The sequence below is a fragment of the Melopsittacus undulatus genome, chromosome 5 (genome assembly GCF_012275295.1).
Source record: "Melopsittacus undulatus isolate bMelUnd1 chromosome 5, bMelUnd1.mat.Z, whole genome shotgun sequence".
NCBI classification, from domain to species: domain Eukaryota; kingdom Metazoa; phylum Chordata; class Aves; order Psittaciformes; family Psittaculidae; genus Melopsittacus; species Melopsittacus undulatus.
In genome coordinates this window covers 58,624,376-58,643,026 of record NC_047531.1, presented here as the reverse complement: position 1 = coordinate 58,643,026, position 18,651 = coordinate 58,624,376, and the positions used below count along the sequence as shown (strand labels likewise).

At 41.1% G+C, this 18,651-nt stretch overlaps 1 protein-coding gene across 2 annotated transcripts; it reads right to left on the bottom strand.

Annotated features, from left to right (window-relative positions):
• Positions 1–5,758: 5,758 nt before the first annotated feature.
• On the bottom strand, positions 5,759–18,615 carry DEPDC4 (DEP domain containing 4). Of its 2 annotated transcripts, none has more exons than XM_031044968.2 (9): positions 18,489–18,615; positions 17,129–17,555; positions 16,461–16,615; positions 15,771–15,957; positions 13,463–13,689; positions 10,565–10,707; positions 10,214–10,339; positions 8,708–8,786; positions 5,759–6,324 (listed from the first exon to the last, which is right to left on the bottom strand). In XM_031044968.2, exons 1-9 carry the CDS (start codon positions 18,571–18,573, stop codon positions 6,110–6,112), a joined length of 1,644 nt encoding a protein of 547 aa, XP_030900828.1. In that variant the 5' UTR covers positions 18,574–18,615; the 3' UTR covers positions 5,759–6,109. The 2 variants fall into 2 exon arrangements, with proteins under 2 accessions (XP_030900828.1, XP_030900829.1); XM_031044969.2 differs by having other exon boundaries at positions 16,461–16,612.
• Between the last annotated feature and the right edge of the window lie 36 nt (positions 18,616–18,651).

The window sequence follows — 18,651 nt, the reverse complement described above, 5'->3', positions numbered from 1 at the left end:
GACCATGAGGCTGCTGCTGATGGCGGCTGCTCTGCTCTTTTCAGGTCTGCTTTGTGTGTGGAGAAAGGGGGGCCACCATCACCTGCCCGGAGATGGGCTGCGACCGCAGGTTCCATCTCCCCTGTGCCATGGAGGGTGGATGCATCACGCATTACTTCCTGCCGTACAGGTACCCCCTCTACCCTTCTCCCCATCACCAGGGAAGGACCCAGCACTTCTCATCTCACCCATCCCTTCCCTCTTCCCATAGTTCCTTCTGCTGGGAGCACCACCCACAGCAGCAAGAGCTGGAGGCTCCAGAGGACACCAACTGCCTCATCTGCATGGACCCACTTGAAGGCAGAACCACCTATGGGACCACGGTGTGCCCAGTGTGCAAACAGGCCTGGTTCCACCGGGCCTGCATCCAGGTAGGAGCCGTTCCTTGCTCCTGGCACAGCAAGCTCTCAGGAGCACCAGAGCCTCACTCACGCTCTTTCTGTTTCTCCTGCAGGGACAGGCTATGCGTGCTGGTGTGTTTTGCTTCCAGTGCCCTCTGTGTCAAAATAGGAGACTCTTTCTAACAGAAATGCTCCTCATGGGGATCTGCATCCCCACAAGGTCAGTGTCCTCCCAGCCAGCACTGTGCCACGCCTGGACCTGCCCCTGCACTTGTGGCTCTCTGCTCAGCCCCAAGTCTAGGCTTTAGCTCCATGCAGGAGTTGGAAACAGGGTGTCGGGGAAAAGAAGAGCGGGGAGGCCCTGCATATGCCTTATGCTGTGGCAGCAGGGGCTCATCAATTTTTCTTTCTCCATCAGACAAGCGTCATGGGAAGACAACAATGAATATGCAGTACTGTACCAGAGGCATGGGAGCTGTGATGCCAGGGAGTGCCTTTGTCCAGAAGGCAGGGAGGAGGCAGAGCCAGATGGGTAAGTTGTCAAAGATGCACCCTGGGGCTTGGCCCGGGATCTCCGTCTCAGCAAGGGCTCCAAGCAGAAGAGCTGAGAACAAGAGCTCTGCTGGACAATCCCATGCTGTGGGCATGTTAGCCTTAGAGACATGAACCCATTTCTTTCCCCAGGCCCTGGCAGCTGTTCCTGTGCAGCTCCTGTGCTGCTGTGGGCACTCACAGATGCTGCTCCAACCTGGGGAACAGCCATGAGGCCACATGGGAGTGTGAGAGCTGTGCTGGCCTGGGCAGCTGTAAGTGTGGGGCCAGGGGCCAGGCAAGGCCTGGCAGTGGGTACCTGGTGTGGGCTTGGCAGAGCCTGAATGCTCCAGGAGGGCTGGGGCACCGCTCTGGCCTACCCTGCCCCAGGCCTGGGAGCCAAGCCCTTAATGTTCCTGCTTTCCCTTGTAGCCTCCAGTGCCAGCTCAGAGCTTCCTGCTTCCAGCACTGCTGGCCCAGCAGTATCAGGGCAGTCTCTTGGATCTCTGGAACTGCAGTTCAGCAGCCCCAGCAGCCAGGCACCATTGGGGCAGACACTTGGACGTGCAGCACAGGAGACCAGCAGCCCCAGCATTGCCAGCCCAGCAGCATTGGAGCAGACTCTGGAACCTCCAGCCCAAGATTCCAGCAGCCCCAGCAGCAGCACACAGATGCCATCAACACCATGGCACGGTTGCCCAGTGTGTGAGGGCAGCAGCCGCTCCAGCCACCCTGGGCCTGACTGACGGCGACACCAAACCCGGTGCACCCGTCAGACCCAGACACCTTACACATGCCCTAGGAGACTGCAGGGGAGAAACCGACTGCCAGCAACACGCACTGCGAGCAATACCCACAGCCAGGCAGTGCCAAGGCTGTCACAATGCTCCCCATCACGTGATACCCGCAGGCACAGCACCACCAGGCAGCAGCCATCAGCGGCATCCCGTGTTTCTGCACCACTGCTAAGAAGCAGGAGCAACAGACCTGGTGGGCCCTTGTGGGTGCAAGACTGCTTCTATGTGCAGCGTGGAGCCCAAGCTGCCTATGCACGGCCCAGAAGACGCTCCCAGGGCAGCCATCCAGCAGCAGCTTGAGCTGTCCCAGAGCTCACCAGCACGAGCGAGCCACAGCCACAGCACCACAAGACAGCGGCCATCACCATCATCCCGTGGCTCCAGAGCACGATAAAGATGCAGCGCCTCAAGATCAGCCGGGCCCGTGCGGGTGCGAGACCGCTCCTGCTCGCAACGCTGGGCCCAAACTCCCACCAAGCGGCACAAAAGATGCCGTTAGAGCAGCCACATGCCAGCACCACGTGCAAAGAGGAACACACGCAGACAGGCTATGTCGAGGCTATCCCAGCGCTCCCCAGCACGTGCTAGCAGCTGTTGCAGCAGTGACAGTCAGGAGTCCTCAAGGAGCAGCAGCTTCAGAACTGACAGTCAGGAGGCTTTATAGCCATGCCACAGTTCCCTGGCACCAGACACTGGCACTGCAACAACTGGGCCATGCCACAGCTCCCCAGTGTGCTCCCAGTTGAACTGTCACACCCAAACTGCCTACACGCAGCCCAGAAGACAGTAGGAGAGAAGCAAACTGCCAGCACCATGTGGTGAAAGGAGCACCCACAGCCAGGCAGTGAGAGGCTGTCCCAGTGCTTGTCCAATACCTGAGATCAGGAGCCCCAGAATCAACAGGCATCAGCCATTGGCAGCATCCTCTGACTCCACAGCACTGGAAAGTGGCTGCAGCTCCATCCCCGCTAGGCCTACATGGGCACAAGACAACTCCCACTTGCAACATCGAGCCCAAATTCCCAAAACACAGCCTGGACACCTCAGTGGGACCAACCGTGTTTCATCTCTGAGCGAAGAAATTGAGTTGTTTGGGGATTTGTTTTTTTTTGGGGGGATTTTTTTGCTCCCAAATAAATATTATTCTAACTCATGTATGCAGTTAAATGGACATTAAACACACCTCGAAAGTTCTCTTCTGAGATTGCCGATCCTGAAAAAGATGTGATGGTTGGAGGCCGTCTTGGGTAAAGCAATGACAAAATGATGGAACTTTCAATCTTTGGAGAAGTAAGGAAGAAGGTCAGCAAATGCTCCACCTTGAACTTATGGAGAGCTGACTTTGGCCTGTTTAGTATCCTAGTTGGAATAATTCCGTGAGAAACATTACTGAAGGACGAAGGCTGGACACTCTTCAAGAATGAAATTCTTTGTGTGCAGGAGCAGGTACTTCCTATGTGGCAAAAATCAAACCAGTAGGGAAGACCAGCCTGGCAGAACAGGGAGGTACTGCTGGAACTTGGGGAAAAAAAAATAATTTATCACCTGTGGAAGAAGGGACAATTACCCCATGAAAAGTGCAAGGATGTTGTTAGATCATGAAGAGAAAGTTAGAAAGGTGAGGGGACAGATGGAACTACTGGCCATTGCCATAAGAGACAGTAAAAAATACTTTTATGAATATATTAGCAATAAAGAGAGGGCCAAGGAGAATCTCCATCCTCCACTGGATACTAGAGGAAACCTAGTGACTGAGGACAAGGAAAAGGCTGAGGTACTTACTGCAGCTTTTGCTTTAGTCTTTAAATAGTCAGACCAGCCATCCTCAGGGTACTCAGTTCCCTGAGTTGAAGGCAGAGATAGGAAAGTCCTCAGTGATATGATTTAGTGGTGGTCTTGGCAGTCCTGGGGTAATGATTGGACTTGGTGATCTTAAAGGTCTTTTCCAACCTAGCTGATTCTGTGACTCTATGATTAATGTTCTCTGAAGGAAAGCAATTCTCACTTTGAAGGTGCATCACTTGTTCTCTGATTAAGAGTGCACTGGAAAGTACCTCCAGACTAAACTCTTCACTGTAAATTTTATACTTCAAAAATAATTTATACTGATGATAGCTCTATGCTAGAAATCATAAATAGAAATGAGCTCCAAGTTTCCCTTCAGACGATTCTGTGTCAAATATTGTTAAAAATAACCAACAGAACTTTCTAAGGTCCAGTAAAGTTTTCTTAATTTTGGAATGTGACTGAAAGTCTAACAACAAAGACCAGTAATCTGTAGTTCACTAAACAGGTACTGTTCAGTAGGCTCTTATAAACATAAAACAACACATTTCTTTCAACAGAAGACTGAAAATCAGTAGATCCTGCTGTCAGGGTGAGTAAGGCAAGGCTCTCAAGAACTCTCCTTTCTTTTACAGAACTAGGTCTATCCTGGCTTCTTGTCCTTGAAGGATACCACTTGACAGCTGTAAAATCCTGCTGCCCACTTGAAGCATTTCCTTACTGCTTGATACCTGGCTCTACACCCACTGAGCTGCCTCTTTCTTATGAAAGCACTATGACATGACAGATCAATTCATTGCTTTTTACACAGTACTTTATCACCTTTAAATTAGTACAAGAAAATTCTTAGCAAGTCACAAAATGCAATAATTTGTTTTTTAAAAAGTTTTTCCCAAAGCAATTTGCAGTCCATCTAGCCTACAAATTGCCGTGTTGCCATTCCTCCCTCTTACCAGGTTCAGTATTTTTAGTGAGACTCAGTAAAGGGACTGAAGAGAGAAAAAGCCCACACTATGACAAAAATCAAACAACCACCCAACAACAAATAAAACCCAAACTGAAAACTCCTTTTCCCACAACTCTAACACCAGAAGCACTTAATCAGGAAACTTTCTTGTTTACAACTTTCAATAGCCTGTACACACTTCCTTTTCTGGGAGAATGGCCAACCCCCCATCACAGGGCTCGAAAAAGAACTTGTGGCCCTGTAGTCTGGTAATTGGGGCATTTGCCTCTGAAAGATGAAGCTTGGTCAGCACTTATTTTCAGAAAGCTTTGGTATCCTGGTAACTTCCACCATACGTTTGAAGAACAACTGAGAATGTAGATACCTGAAGAAGCATATTCACAATAAAAAAGTCATGGTCATAGTGGAGTTAGTCCAGCAAAGGGGCCATGAAAATGACAAAGATTGGAGCATCTGTCATGCAGGGAAGAGGCAGAGAGTGCTGTGACTGTTTAGCCTTCAGAAAAGGCTCAGGGGAGGGAGTAAAGAAGACTGAACCAGGCACTTCTGGACCAGACTCACCTGAGCAGCTGTGGCATCTCCATCCTTGGAGATGCCAACTGAACTGGAAGTTCAGTTTAGAACTGCAACTTGCACTAATTGACTTCACTTTGAGCTGGGCAGTGGGACTAGGCCAGAGGTACCTTCCAATCTCAAGTCTAAGTTTCTATGTCCAGTTTGTGTGTCTGTCATGAGGATGGAAAAAGTAATTTAACCCCATAACATTATATTGCATATTTAGTGATTTTAATCAACATTTCCTTGTCAATGTACAGTTAACCATTAATGTGTAAACAGGCCAACACGCTTTCTAGCTTTGCCCTATGAACCATTAACATTACCAAAGTATTTATGACAAATAACTGGACACTATCAAAGTACCCTGATATTAAAATAAGCTGCTTAAGTACACCAAGTGATCTAAACCAAGATTATTAATTCTGTTTTTTAAAAAATGTAATTTTACATTTGCTTCTGTGCAACTGCCAAATAAGCAGCAGCTCAGTCTGCCAAAGTGAGGAAAGAGCAACAGGCTGTAATTACTGATTGCAACACACACAGCTCCCCTGCCTAATGAATCTTGCCTGCCACAAGGTCCTAACATTTTTGGCGCACTTTATACACTTTTACAACACTTATAAGAGTCATATTCTGCAGTTTATTATTAGATTAAGATAGATTATGAACTACAGATTGAAAAGAATAAAAAGTTTATGATTAAAATAATAAAGTTTATGATAAAAAGTTTATGATTATCAATCAACCCAAGCATGCCTCAGAATGCAGACTTGGCTCAGCTAGAAAGCTATAGGCTTAAGGACACATGGAAAAAAGCACCAAAGTCCGAACAAGTAGCACAAGCAGTGTGCCATTATTACTAACTTTAAAATAATTAAGAACATTTTGCTTAAAATGAATCATTTGAATTAATGCCTTTTAGCAGCATAGTGATTTCAATAGCTGTAGTTTTCTGTAACTGAAGACATAACAACATAAGGCAACAGTTTGTGCCATTTTCATATGCATCCTCCCCTTTAAAATGAAAAAAAACAAAACAAAACTCCAAACAGAACAACAAAAAACAAACCCTCAAAAGGCTGTATCGATATCTAACCATTTGGAGCACAAAATTCACATTTAGTTTTACAACCACAATAGGCAAGAGAATGGTATTTCTTGAATTCTTTAACTAATTTCTTCTTCTGCTTCAAAGGAATGGTAGGGTCACTGTCCATCTCTTGAACCAATGAGAGAAGATACCGATTTGTTTGTTGGGTTTGATCTTCATATTCTTTAGTTGTCACACGCTGACAGAAGGTGAAGCCTTTGTGAGAAATCACAGGTTCAGATTAAGATTAATACATTATGTAAGAGCCTGGTTAAAAAATGTGATTAGAAACATAAGTATGCTGATATTGTGGTTCAGATGCAATTATAGTTTTCTACAATGTGGAACATAGCCCTTCACTCAGCATGGATGAGCATCTAAACATTAACTGCAAAACTAAAATTGAAAAGCAGTGTTATAAGTGCAATATCACAGGTGCTTCCACACTGCGAACAGGCCTGCAAGAAAAAAGCCAATACAGTTTTTACAAACAGAAACCATAATGAAGAATACTACACAACAAGGATGTCATCTTCTAATTGTCATGATCCAGCAATTCCCTGGGAATCAATCAGATCCGTAGCAAGGCCCAGTACATAATGCAAGTGAATAAATACTTTGGAGGAACAGTTGTTTCTGAAATCAGGAACAGAATTCAGGAACTTCTAGGTGACCAGACAGCTCAGCATGGTTTGGGCACCAGAAGCAGAGGTGATGCAACAGGCAGTGGTTCAGGGTGAGGGCAAAGAACTGCACTCTGAGAGATACGCAACTCAAGCACAATCAAGCTATAAAAACGTTGTGGATCTATGCAGTAAAATACTGCCTTGCAAGGACTCAAGCCCCGTCATTAGGCAGGTGAATTCTAGCCCAAGGAAAGACTGGCATTCAGCTACTCCAAACACTTTTTCCTCCAATAAGCGTTAGGGAGCAAGTTGGCTGAACAAGTACAATTGCCTAAAGGGGAAAAAAACTCTTCCTTCTGTACACCACCATCTTCTTGAGGGTTCACATCAAGAGTTGTAATAACCTGAGCTACCAGATTTTCACATGGACTTGTCCCTCCCTTCTTTTACACCAAGTCTATCAAACACCAAATGTGAAATACTTCTTATGTTTTAGTAAAGCCAGGTCGAGATTGCGATTTCAAAAGGAAAAGCTCAACAACTTCTGGCAAAGATAATAATTCTTAAAAATTCAGGGTGGATCCTTTAATCCAGCAGTTTCAAGTGGGTACTAGATTAGAGCCAACCTCATAGTTCCCCTTTTTAGTGCTGTATATTTCCAGAAGACCTAAGGATTACCCTCCTGCATTAGACTGACTCCCATTCTTATCAGGGTCCCACAGCCTTCCCCTCTTGCTCCTACCTGCACTTCAAAGTTCACCAGCTGAGAATGCTCAGCAGCTCCCAGGAAAGATTTTCCTCCTGCCTCCTCCATGAGAAAAGGGAAAATGTCACCAGAATATGAGGCACACAGGAAAATAGGGAAGTGCCATGCTCGAGAGCTTACAGTCAGATCAAACTAGCTACTTCAACAAGTAGGTAGAATCTATATGCATTTATAGATTGAAACACCAAAACTTTGTAGGGAGAATACAGCATGGGGTTTGTACTTCACTTGTCTGTTCAATGGGCAGATGGAGATCACACAGGCCAAGCATTCTGCAGACAGGCAACTCCTCCCTCTGTTGCTCATCTCTGTGGGCTACTCAACACTCAGAACACTGAACAGGAAGCAATTTTGGCATATTCAAAAAATCAACACGGACGGTAACAGATTCTGTATCCAAATTACTTCTCAGGCATCTGCCATATTAAATACAGTATTCAACAGCACAGTAACTTGCAATGTAATTCAGCTCCCTAATGGTTTCTCTTCAGTGTTGAAGTACATAATGCACCAGCAATACAGAAATCAAAAGGAAGACAGTCAAAGATAAATTCAATTATTTAAGCCAATCCTTTTAATCACAGTGCTGAAAGATATTTTTGGCAGCAAGACCAGATGGAATGTTAGCTCATAAAAGAAGTGAGCTGGAAAACACTAATCCCACATGCATGCCAAGTGTTGGATGCCTGCCTTTTAAGCTACACTACCCTTCCCCAAGTCTTACACTCTTGTGCTTATATAGAAAAGGGAGAGTGTTCTTCAAAACACTAAACAATCAAGGTCTGTGCTCAAGACATCTATCAGAACCTCGAACTACTGAGCTCTAAGAGAATTTTTAGGTCTTTTGTGTCAGAAATAAGAATGCTATTTCTAAATATAAAATCACATCAAATTCACAAACCAAATTATAAGCAAGTCACTTCAGGAAGTACATTTCATGCTGACCTCTCCAGAAGTAATTCTTTTGTAAAAAGAATTTGTAATGTGTTCAAACTAGACAGTTAATAGAATTCTTTTTCTCTATATTCAGACATCAGTATTTTGCTTATAGAAGATAATTTAGTTATTTAGTGAATTAGCTGCTAATACATTAATGCTTCACTTGTAATAAAGGAAAAGAACCTAGTCTATACAAAATTATAGTCAACTGATGATAAACTCATTTTTGTAAAATGGGTTATATAAAAATGCATATCACATCATCTACCTGAATTGGTATCTGGATCTTGTTCTTCTAGCAAACTCTCAAACCTCCTACTGGTTAGCTCCAGAAGAGTTAAAGGAGTCTGAAAACAAAACCCAATAAAGAAAAAAAGATTACAGAAAGGAATTGTCCTATATTTTAAGAATGTAGATCTTTCAGACGAACAACTAAATATAACCCTAAATATTTAATTAGCTGCAGAACTCAATGCTTACATTTATTCAGGTACACGGTCAAAGTCTCTCATAGAATTGCACTAAACTACACAGTTTTACTAGAATACATGTTTATTTCTGGTATTTCTGAGCAAAGAAATAGGAAGCAGGATATTCTAGACAGTGTTTTTCACTGAACTATGGCAAACGGTATAGTGTAGACCTTAAATTTATTTCAGTTTACATAATACACAATGCTCTCAACTGCCCTGTGGAAGAGCAAGCTATCACCCATTCTGCTGTGAAGGAGGGGGTACCTCATTTGTCAGATCTGGCTCCATCTGCAATCACGTCAGAACGCTCAATAGCAAACAAAACTCAAAGAAACAAATTATTTTGGCTGTATAGTAATACATACAAAACTCACACTGACCACTTGATACTGGCAAACTAAACTGGAGCAAATTAAACAAATCTCCCATGTGTCTTTGGCTGAGGTCAGAAATGGAAATAAATGTGTTGTGTAAGAATTAAAAATAATATTTTACTGAAACTAGATCAATGTTTCTGTGAAACTTATTTGTAACTGGACAGTAAGTGCCTGTAGCATTTTACAGGTATAACAGCTAATTATTCATCTAGTTCATCTCCATCTTGTCTAACTAATTGTTCATCTCTATCTAGTTTAATATTTTAATGAGGTGTTTTACAATTTAGCAAAACAGTAGAGAAGCATCACAACTTCTATGCGCTGGTTGAATCCAGAAAGTCAATATACGGCCTGGGAAGGTTGCATCTTCTCACATGTGTGACAACGACAGAACATAAAGGAGACTAAAATATGCCTGCATATATTCAAAACTAATTATGTTAAAAAGAAAGACCATTTACTTTTGCATTCAATTTAAAAGTTAAAATTTGAAAACTCCAAAGGAACTGTTAGAGTTGTCAAAGCTTTACAGGTACACCAGGACACCAGAGCAAGCCTTCTTAAATACCACCCATGTATGAGTATGTCAGGTGACTGCTAAAGGAGAAAGACACTGTGAAACCTAAAAAAATCAGTAGGCCACCATCAGAATTATTGTGCTGAAAGGCCTCTATAAAAATTTCTTAATACTTTAAATATTTTCTTAATAGAAATTATGCAAGTAAAGAGAGAGGATACTATATATAAGGGATTACAAGCTCTCAAAAAGCTGTCCTCCACGGGTTGAATAACTTCTCACCCTGCTTAACCGTACCATTAAACTGTAATGGTAATATTAAACCTTGCTCCTCAGACATGTCATCTCCAAAATGGCACTTCATGGCATTTAAACTGACAAAACTAATGAGGTGAGGAAAACGCTACCTTCAAGAGGTCGGAGTGGCTGTCCATCAGAAACTGAGTCAGCAGTTCTGCCTGTGGTTTTGACAATGTCTTACTTTGTAAGATGAACTTCGTGAAAGTCTTGATGATAACCAATCTGTTCTCAAGCTAGAAAAAGAACCACTCAGATTTGGCATTAGGTTTACTTGCAGTGTGTTAGCAAAGACTAAATATAACAGGATGCTATCAGTGGGAAGAACATTTTGATATTTGTTTTGAAACAAATCGCATTGTAAGGCAGTAAACTTGTAACTCCTGGGGGGTGGGGTGGTGAAAATTAGTTTTTCCTATGGGAAAATGTTACTGCCCACACTAAACATAACAGATACTTACTTGTTTCTGTAATTTGTAGCCATCAGATTCTGATGCAATGGCTATGAATGTCAGGAGTCTATGTAGCTCTTCTCTGATATTTGGTGCTAATAATTTTAAATAAAGTTGTGATGCTTCTAGAGCTTGATCTGTTTTTCCTTTTTCTGCAGTGGAGTAAAACAGTGCATCCAGTGAAACTGTTAACTTTCAGAGTCAAGAATACATATTTTAAATCCAATATTAATTCAGTTTTTTCTGAGGGGGTTCTCTCCAAACAAAACAGGTTATCTCAATGACTTCTAAAACCTTTAGACAACACTTAATACAGCATTTAATCAATGTAAGCTTACAGCCTTTGCTCCATAGTTAGTCAAGGAATAGATGTGCTTAAATAATATATACAGGACATTACTATGTTTTGTGTACAATTGCAAGCATCACTTCAGTGTTTGCATGTGTTTTGTGTTTACATATCCTCATTATATTCCAGGATCCATCTCCAAATAATTAGTGAGCTGAACAATTCTAACTTGCTCATTGCTTTGAAGGTTTTGTTTGGGTTTTTTGTTTTGGTTTGGGATTGTTTTGGGGGTGGGAGGAGGAGGGGTTGCTGTTGGAGGTCAATTGTTGGTCCACCCAAACCCTTCCCACCTTTTAAGCCATTAGGTTATGAGTTTCTCAAGGAAATGTGATAAGGTGGAAATAACTTCCAATAAAACCCCCCTTTACATAATTCTAGTTATCTTTGTTTTTAAAGTGAGGAAGCACTGAAAAGTCATGTAGCTTTCTTAAGGCAAGAGCAAGATGAGGGCAGATACAGGAGTAGAACCTATGCATGATTTTCTGGTCTCTGTCCTATTACTGGGGACAGAGATTGTACATTATAAGAAATAATCCAGGACTTTTTACGTGTACAATGGGCCATTTGAAACCATTTTTGTTTAAAAGAACACCAAGAGTGACTGACCCTTTTATAAAAGGAGGGCAAACAAAAGAACAGGAAGGAACTGCCAGAAAACATGATCAAGACAGGTAAAAAGTATAGATACAAAGACAGGAAGTTAAATCACTTCTAGAGAAAAGCTCAAGAGTTTCCCTGTTCTAACAAAAGCTTTACCGAGTTGCTTAAAAAAACCCTCTGGTTGTGGAAGTTCAGTAAGCCCAATGGACTCATTTAACCAACTGCATTCATCTTGAGCATAAGTACTCTAGATCTGTTTATTTTAAAGACACATTTGCTTTCGTAACAGATGATGGTATTATCAGCCATCTGAAAACAAACTGTTCAATAACTGAGGGAAATACAATTATCATATATACATTGATGACAAAATGAAGTGGCACTTTAGCTATCTGTAGCACTTCTCAAATTAATTTTGAAGTGTTTTATACATGCAGATGTTTATAGCTAGCTCAAGCTTTCTATTGCACTAGAGTCAGAACAACAGTACTTTATCAAAGTAAGATTAACTGCATTGGATTCTACTTGATAATTATTAGTAGAGTCCAAGTTGTTAGGCACTGACAACCATAATATATTCCATAGCGTTGAGAAGGAAAAATGATTGGAAAATAGTTAATCACAATCTCCTAACAGTGATCTAGTATGAACTAGACCACAGCTGAGGACCCCAGAAAACAAACCAATATATTAAAACTTAAAATCACTTCCTAATGATAAAGTTACAGTTACCACTTCATCAAAAAGAAATAAGGCATTAGAAACTGCTTGTGAGATACTCCTATTCAAGTTGGAAAGATGACAAAATTAAAGCAAGAGTAAGAAAGCAGAATAGACCTGGACATTCACAGGTCATACAATTTAGATCAAGCAGGTACTTAAAGAAAAGACTTACAGGCAATGAAAGCATTACAGTTATTAATCAGAATTATGAAACTGTCTTTCCCCTTGCCTACAGATTTGGCTGGTTTGATTCTCTATATATTCTATGAAATTGGTTTGTATCAGTTTTTCATTTAAAGTGCTTTTTAATTTAAAGTTCTTAAATTTAAGTGAACATTTAGCAGAAGTTACTTGTGTTTAAGTCAGTTATTTCAAACTGGCATTCTTTTCTTGTGGATGGGTTATGCATTTTGCAATAGTTTCCTTTTCATGACTTCTATTATTATTATTTTTCTGTTTAGTAAAATACTACTGAAAAATATATTGCCTTTTGTATTTTCGTGAAGTTTTGGCCACAGGATGTATCCCTCTGCTCCAATATTTACACAGGCCAACTCTGCTCCTATGCTAGTAAACTACCACAGCTCTCTAAAAACTGAAACATTTAGTAACACTCCATGAACCCTAAAGAACTGAAGAAGTAACAGGGTTATTTCGGTTAGGATTAATCTTAAATTTATGTTTAATTTAAACCTGTTTTACTTGTGAGCACCTGTAGGGAGGATTGGGAGTAATAGTGAGGGAAATCATAATCTCATGATTATGAGAACCATAACCACGAGAACCCTAAACCATTATCTCAACAGACCCTTTTATAATTTTAAATAATTCATATTACTAAAAAAGTCTTAAGTACCTAACTTACAAAACCTTATTCTGCTTAACAAGAAAAAATAAAATAATTTCTATGAAGTCAGAAGTAACACTACGAGAAAGTGTGACTAGTGGTAAGAAATGTTCACAATGAGAGTAGTTACGTACTGAAACAAGTTACCCACAGAGGTTAATGAATCTCTATCCTCGCAGATTTTAAAAATTCAGCTGTACCTAAGCAACTCACTCTAACTTCAAAATCTGTCCTTGCCTTGAGCAACCTCAAGCATTCCCTTCCAACCTATAAATTAAAGTGCATCTGCTATAGCATTGCAAATGATATTATGATTTAGTCAATTAATGCAAGTTACATCCTGTATATGTAGCTTTCACTTATATTTTTTGTTCCAGGTTGCTCTTACCTATAAGTTCTATAATTCCTGAATGAATATCGAGATCCTGAGCGTCAAGAAGGGAGTCCTTCTTTTGACTATAGTACTTTATTATAGTGTCAAAAAGAATCTTCTTGTATGTATTCAGACTGCAGGGTTTGTTAGTGCTTTGAGGTAACTGCTGACTAACCATCACTATAAATTGGTCTGGAAAATACTCCAAGCATTCAATTGCAGCATAGAGCCATTTGTCAAGCCTGTAAAAGGAAAAGTTAATTTTAGTTCTTACTTTAAAATGCTCTGCCTATTCTTATTTAATCCTTTAAAGAAAATTAGATAGAAATAATCACAGAGGTATAGTCACATATTTGAAACACAGCATTAAACTTGATGATTAAGCAGTTTATGTAACTTGTTTCACCACAGTAGTTCAAGGACCTGCTCAAAATAAGCAACTTCCATGGTTTTCCAATGCTACAGATGGTACAGCTGTGGCATGTCCAGATCAGAACAAGTTGCAATCATGCCAGACTGTCACTGACCCTAGGATATTTGCTGATTCATCTAGTATTTGAAACCAAACACAACAAAACCCCACCAGGGATAACCATGGTGGAAAAGCAAGGGACTGAATATTTACAGAATAGAAAACAGAGAAAAATAAAAATTGTTTAAATGTCAGAAGACTGTGGAAGCAGTTTACTACATGACATATCTCAAAGGCATGAGTTTTCTTAAGCATTTTTTTACCTGTACAACTTAACTAGAGAGAGAAAACAGAAGGAAAATCTAAAATTCAGGTAGATAACTACTTTTTCAAAGAGAAAGGTTAGAGGAGAGTCTCTAACTCAACCATTTTGTACAGAATAAATCTACAATTATAGAACTGTGGGGGGCATAATGACAATTTTATCTGGCTCTCTGAATATAAAATAATTTGAACTGAACCATAGCTTGTGAGAAGAAGCAAATATTATTTAAGATCCACAGAATCTTATTTTTATCATGAAGAGAAGAAGATTTTGATCCTTCTGCTGTATAGGTAAATAAACAGGAACTTTCGTTCAAACTGCAGGGCCAAGAAGGATTGTATAAATGCTTGGATGCATAAATGGGGTAACACAATAAAGTAGAAATAGGATCCTGAACTCCCTTTAGTTATGATCCCATGAGCAGTGCAATCACTGCAAGCAGAACTTGATTACAGTTTTTAAGTATCTGCAATGAGAGCAGGTATTTGATTATTTCAAGCTTAACAAGACATCATTGGAAAACTGAAGGCAGAAAGTTACCATACTCCTTCACCTTCATACTGAGGACAATTAATCCTATAACTACTTGTAATACTGGTGGCTGTTCTTCATACCTGGAATATTCCATTGCTCAGACATGCTATCAGCCAGACCTAAATAATATGCTGTCTACAAAGATGCTACTCTACTCCCCAGTTAAGTAATTGTAGAATAATGAAGTGAGCATTTAATTCTCTTAACAATCACCTGATATATTATCAAAGACATAATGTTATATGCACTTAAAACAGAGTAATACAGAATAAGAACCACATGAGATATTTTGAGAGACATAAGCCCACCAATCACCCCAAAATCAAGTACAACATAAGTATAAAGCACAAAAACTGTTCATTAATGCATTCTTGGAGGAAAAACCCATGAAGATGCTATCCAGCAATAAACCTAGTTTGGAATGAGAAGTTTTGTTAGCTTATATAAAACTATGTACATTTGTAAAAATATTTGTGTTTTCTCCCTAAAAAAAGAATACATTAAAACTATAAAAAAAGTCTTTTCAGGTGCACAAATTGACCTCAATCTCACAAATAGATCATATTGATTTGTCAAAAATTAGCATTAGTAAGTCATACACAAATGCAAAGACATGCATTCACATTTTCATTAAAAGAACATGTTAAGATAGAGATCAGCCCAAGTGCAATCAACAGGAACACTACAAAAATAAGATAACATTTAAGGAAAAGAGCTCTGAGACATGCATACTTTCCCTTTTGTATTCTCATTGTATTCTTCAGTGCTACACCTTAGCTTCTTCTTTTCCTGCTGTTGACAATGAATGCCTTATTGACTTTTTAGTCTTCAAAGCACCACCAGAAGGAACTGTGACAAACAAGGAGCCTCAGAATAAATGTTTTCAATTCATGTTTTGTGAATTTGATTACATCTGAAGTCAACAAAGGAAAGTTCATTAATGCCACCTCTGCCTACAAGCATAAAGTGTAACAATGTGTACTTAACACAAACCTTTGAATAGTAAAATAAAGCATTTACTAAGAAATTCATTTTATAGATATATAACTTACTCAGGCAAGTTTAAGATACTTGCAATCTCTCTGTCCAGGAAAGTATTTGAGATAATGAGATCTTCTTCTTTGCCAAAACAATCTGGTTTTGGCTTCACTGAAGACACCAAGATATCTTCTAGGAACGGAACATCAATTAACTGCAGCAGTCGTAGCAGGGTTTGCTGCTTCCAGACATCTTCTATTACTGTTACCAAAAATAAACAAAAAACACCCCCAGAAGTAAGATCTTATGTAAAATATTAACCTTTGCTTTTATTCACTCAAGAATGTTTCAAGCATTCAAGAAGGGAACAAAATAGGAATGCTAAGAAAGGAGGCTTTAAAGAGAGTATCTTTCTCCCCCATCATGTTAGAATTAGTAATAACCTACTTTACTTAGCAATATATAGGAGACAAGTGAATAGCAAAGGAATCCTGTAATACACATGCACTTAAAACTTATTTCCTTCTGAAGTAATATTTGCATAAATAGAATCGCACCATACTGCAAAACCTCAATCTTACTTTGTTTTTATCAGTTTACTTACTACAAGAATTTATCCATTTAGCACTCATTTAGCTATTTTGTCATTACCAACATGTTAAATTCGGACTCTGAGGGGCAGTGTTTAACAGAAATGAACTACTCATTCCAAGTAGATACAGTGAAGAATAAAAAAGTTTCAAAAAGAAAAATTCAATCCTCACCTCTTTTTGAAAGTAGATGAGTTGACTCACTAACCATGCTCTTTGAAGGTAAAGATGCATGAACATTTATTGATTTAAGAAGCTCCTCTACCTTCTTTTTATCAGCCACTTCTAATGCTAAGGGGCTTGAAACTGCTGTTTCACTCTTCGTTCTGCTTGCAGGAGGGAATAAATTAAATGTATAACAAATATGATCAGGACACATTTACCTTTCCGTCACTACCTAAACTGCTGTCAAATCAGGACTTCATTGTATCTGGGGTCTATCCTGCTGCTAGGAAAACAATCATCCACATCTGCTTTGTGGAAAGGTCAAGGGTATTGGTTCCAAATGCTGTTTATTAGTTCCATTTCTTTTACCAGCTTCCAGAAAGTAGCTCAGTCATGACAATTCTCAGATTTCAGCACAACTGACTGCAAACCAAAATGATTCCTAGGCTTATGCTACTGTGCCAGACTCTATCTTCTAAATAGCAAAGTGCAGATCAAAACAATGTAACATTACGAACAAATATCAGGTAGCATCTATGATTTAGGCATGCCATTTTTCAAAACTGGCATGCATTTCTCAAAAGCCTCCAATCCCTAGGTTAAGCAGACAAAAATCATCTACAGTTAACCCATACCAAGTTAAAAAAAAATAATCAAAATAGCTCAGAGTAACTCACTTGGAATGTCTTTTTGTCTTCTGCTTACAGATTTGCTCAGGAGACAAGCTCTCATTGTCTTTATTCTTTCTCGGAAGAAGAGGAGCAAGACTACTATTTACAAATTTATAGAGACTGGTGTTTATATCCTCAAATTCTGTTTCTTTCTCATTCTTGAATAAGTAAAGCTTTGCTCCAACCGGCTCAAACACCTTGTGATCCATTAACGCCTGGCATACACGGACTCCCTTCAACCGAGAAATATCATTGCAGCTTAGGTACATACTTTGCATAAGGTGGCTCAGTACCACATCAACGGCATTGGAGCCGGTGAAACAGTTTTTATATGTTCTCAGATGTTGCCTACGTCTTTTGATTTCTACCTGACTGTGAAGAGCATGAATAATACTATTCCACAGCTGAGTTGCTTGAAAAGGACCATCACAACCTGCAAAATAAGTATACGAAAGTTTTACAGATGTTTATAAAGCTTTAACAGTAAAATAAACTTTTTTACTCTGTGAAATTATTTGTATATATATGTTGAAAAGTCTTTCAGAAATAAGCTTAATTTTACAAAGAAAGAGAAACATAACAGTTCATGAATCAGCTTGTTGTAAGCTGACTCACCCACACAAGGGTAGAGTCAACAGAAGATAACAAAAAGACTGTAAAAACAGGCGAGAAAGGATTTTTTTTGCTGTTACCTCACTTGTGGCATGTATGTACACATACACATTAACTCATCACAGAATCACAGAACAGCTGTGGCTTGCAGGGACCTCTGGGGTCCATCTGGTCTAACCTCCCCTTATCAAGCATGGCACTCAGAGCTGGTCACCCAGGACCGTGTCAAGAGAGGTTTTGAGTATCTCCAAAGCCTTCTCATCTCCAGACTAAGCCGCCCCAGCTCTCCTAACCTCTCCTAAGGGAGATGCTCCTCCAGTCCCCCGTTTCTCCTCCATACATCACTCTCAGCTTGGCACACGACAAACCAACATTTGCAATATATTAAACCTCTCTGCCCCCAACCTTTCGCTCTGACGGTCAGCCACAGCCCTAGCAGCGGCGTCCCCATTCACCACGACCTGTCAGAGTACAGCCTCCTCTGACCGCCATACCTGCGCCTTCTCCTCGGGCCAACGGCCGTTCCCGGGGCCCCCGCAGCCCGAGGCCCCCGCAGCCCGAGGCCCCCGCAGCCCGAGGCCCCCGCAGCCCGAGGCCCCCGCAGCCCGAGGCCCCCGCAGCCCGAGGGCCCCTTCCAACGGGCGGGCACACGCCGGACCCTCAGAGCCCGCCCCACTTCCCCGGAGCCATGGCCAACCCCGCACACGCTGCAGAAGCGGCAGCAGCAGGGGGGTAGCTGTAAGTCTTCCCCCACCTCGCCGCCGGCCGCTCCCCCGCCGCGGCTCCAACTCGTTCTGACTGCGGAGCCTCCTGAATCGCGGAGTCAAATAAACCGCCATAACTGCGGCTGGTACCGCCCGCGGAAGCCGGGAGCGTGCATCACTTCCCACCCTCCTCCGCCTCCTCTGGCCACCGCC

Bases quoted from the DNA above. Each gene is read 5' to 3' on its own strand.
- DEPDC4 (XM_031044968.2), bottom strand. From the start codon at position 18,573: ATGGCGGTTTATTTGACTCCGCGATTCAGGAGGCTCCGCAGTCAGAAC. The intron at 13,690-15,770 runs GTAAGTTATATA...TTCCTTTTACAG, and splicing joins AGTATCTTAAACTTGCCTGA to GCTTGACAAATGGCTCTATG. The intron at 10,708-13,462 runs GTAAGAGCAACC...ACTCCACTGCAG, and splicing joins AGGAATTATAGAACTTATAG to AAAAAGGAAAAACAGATCAA.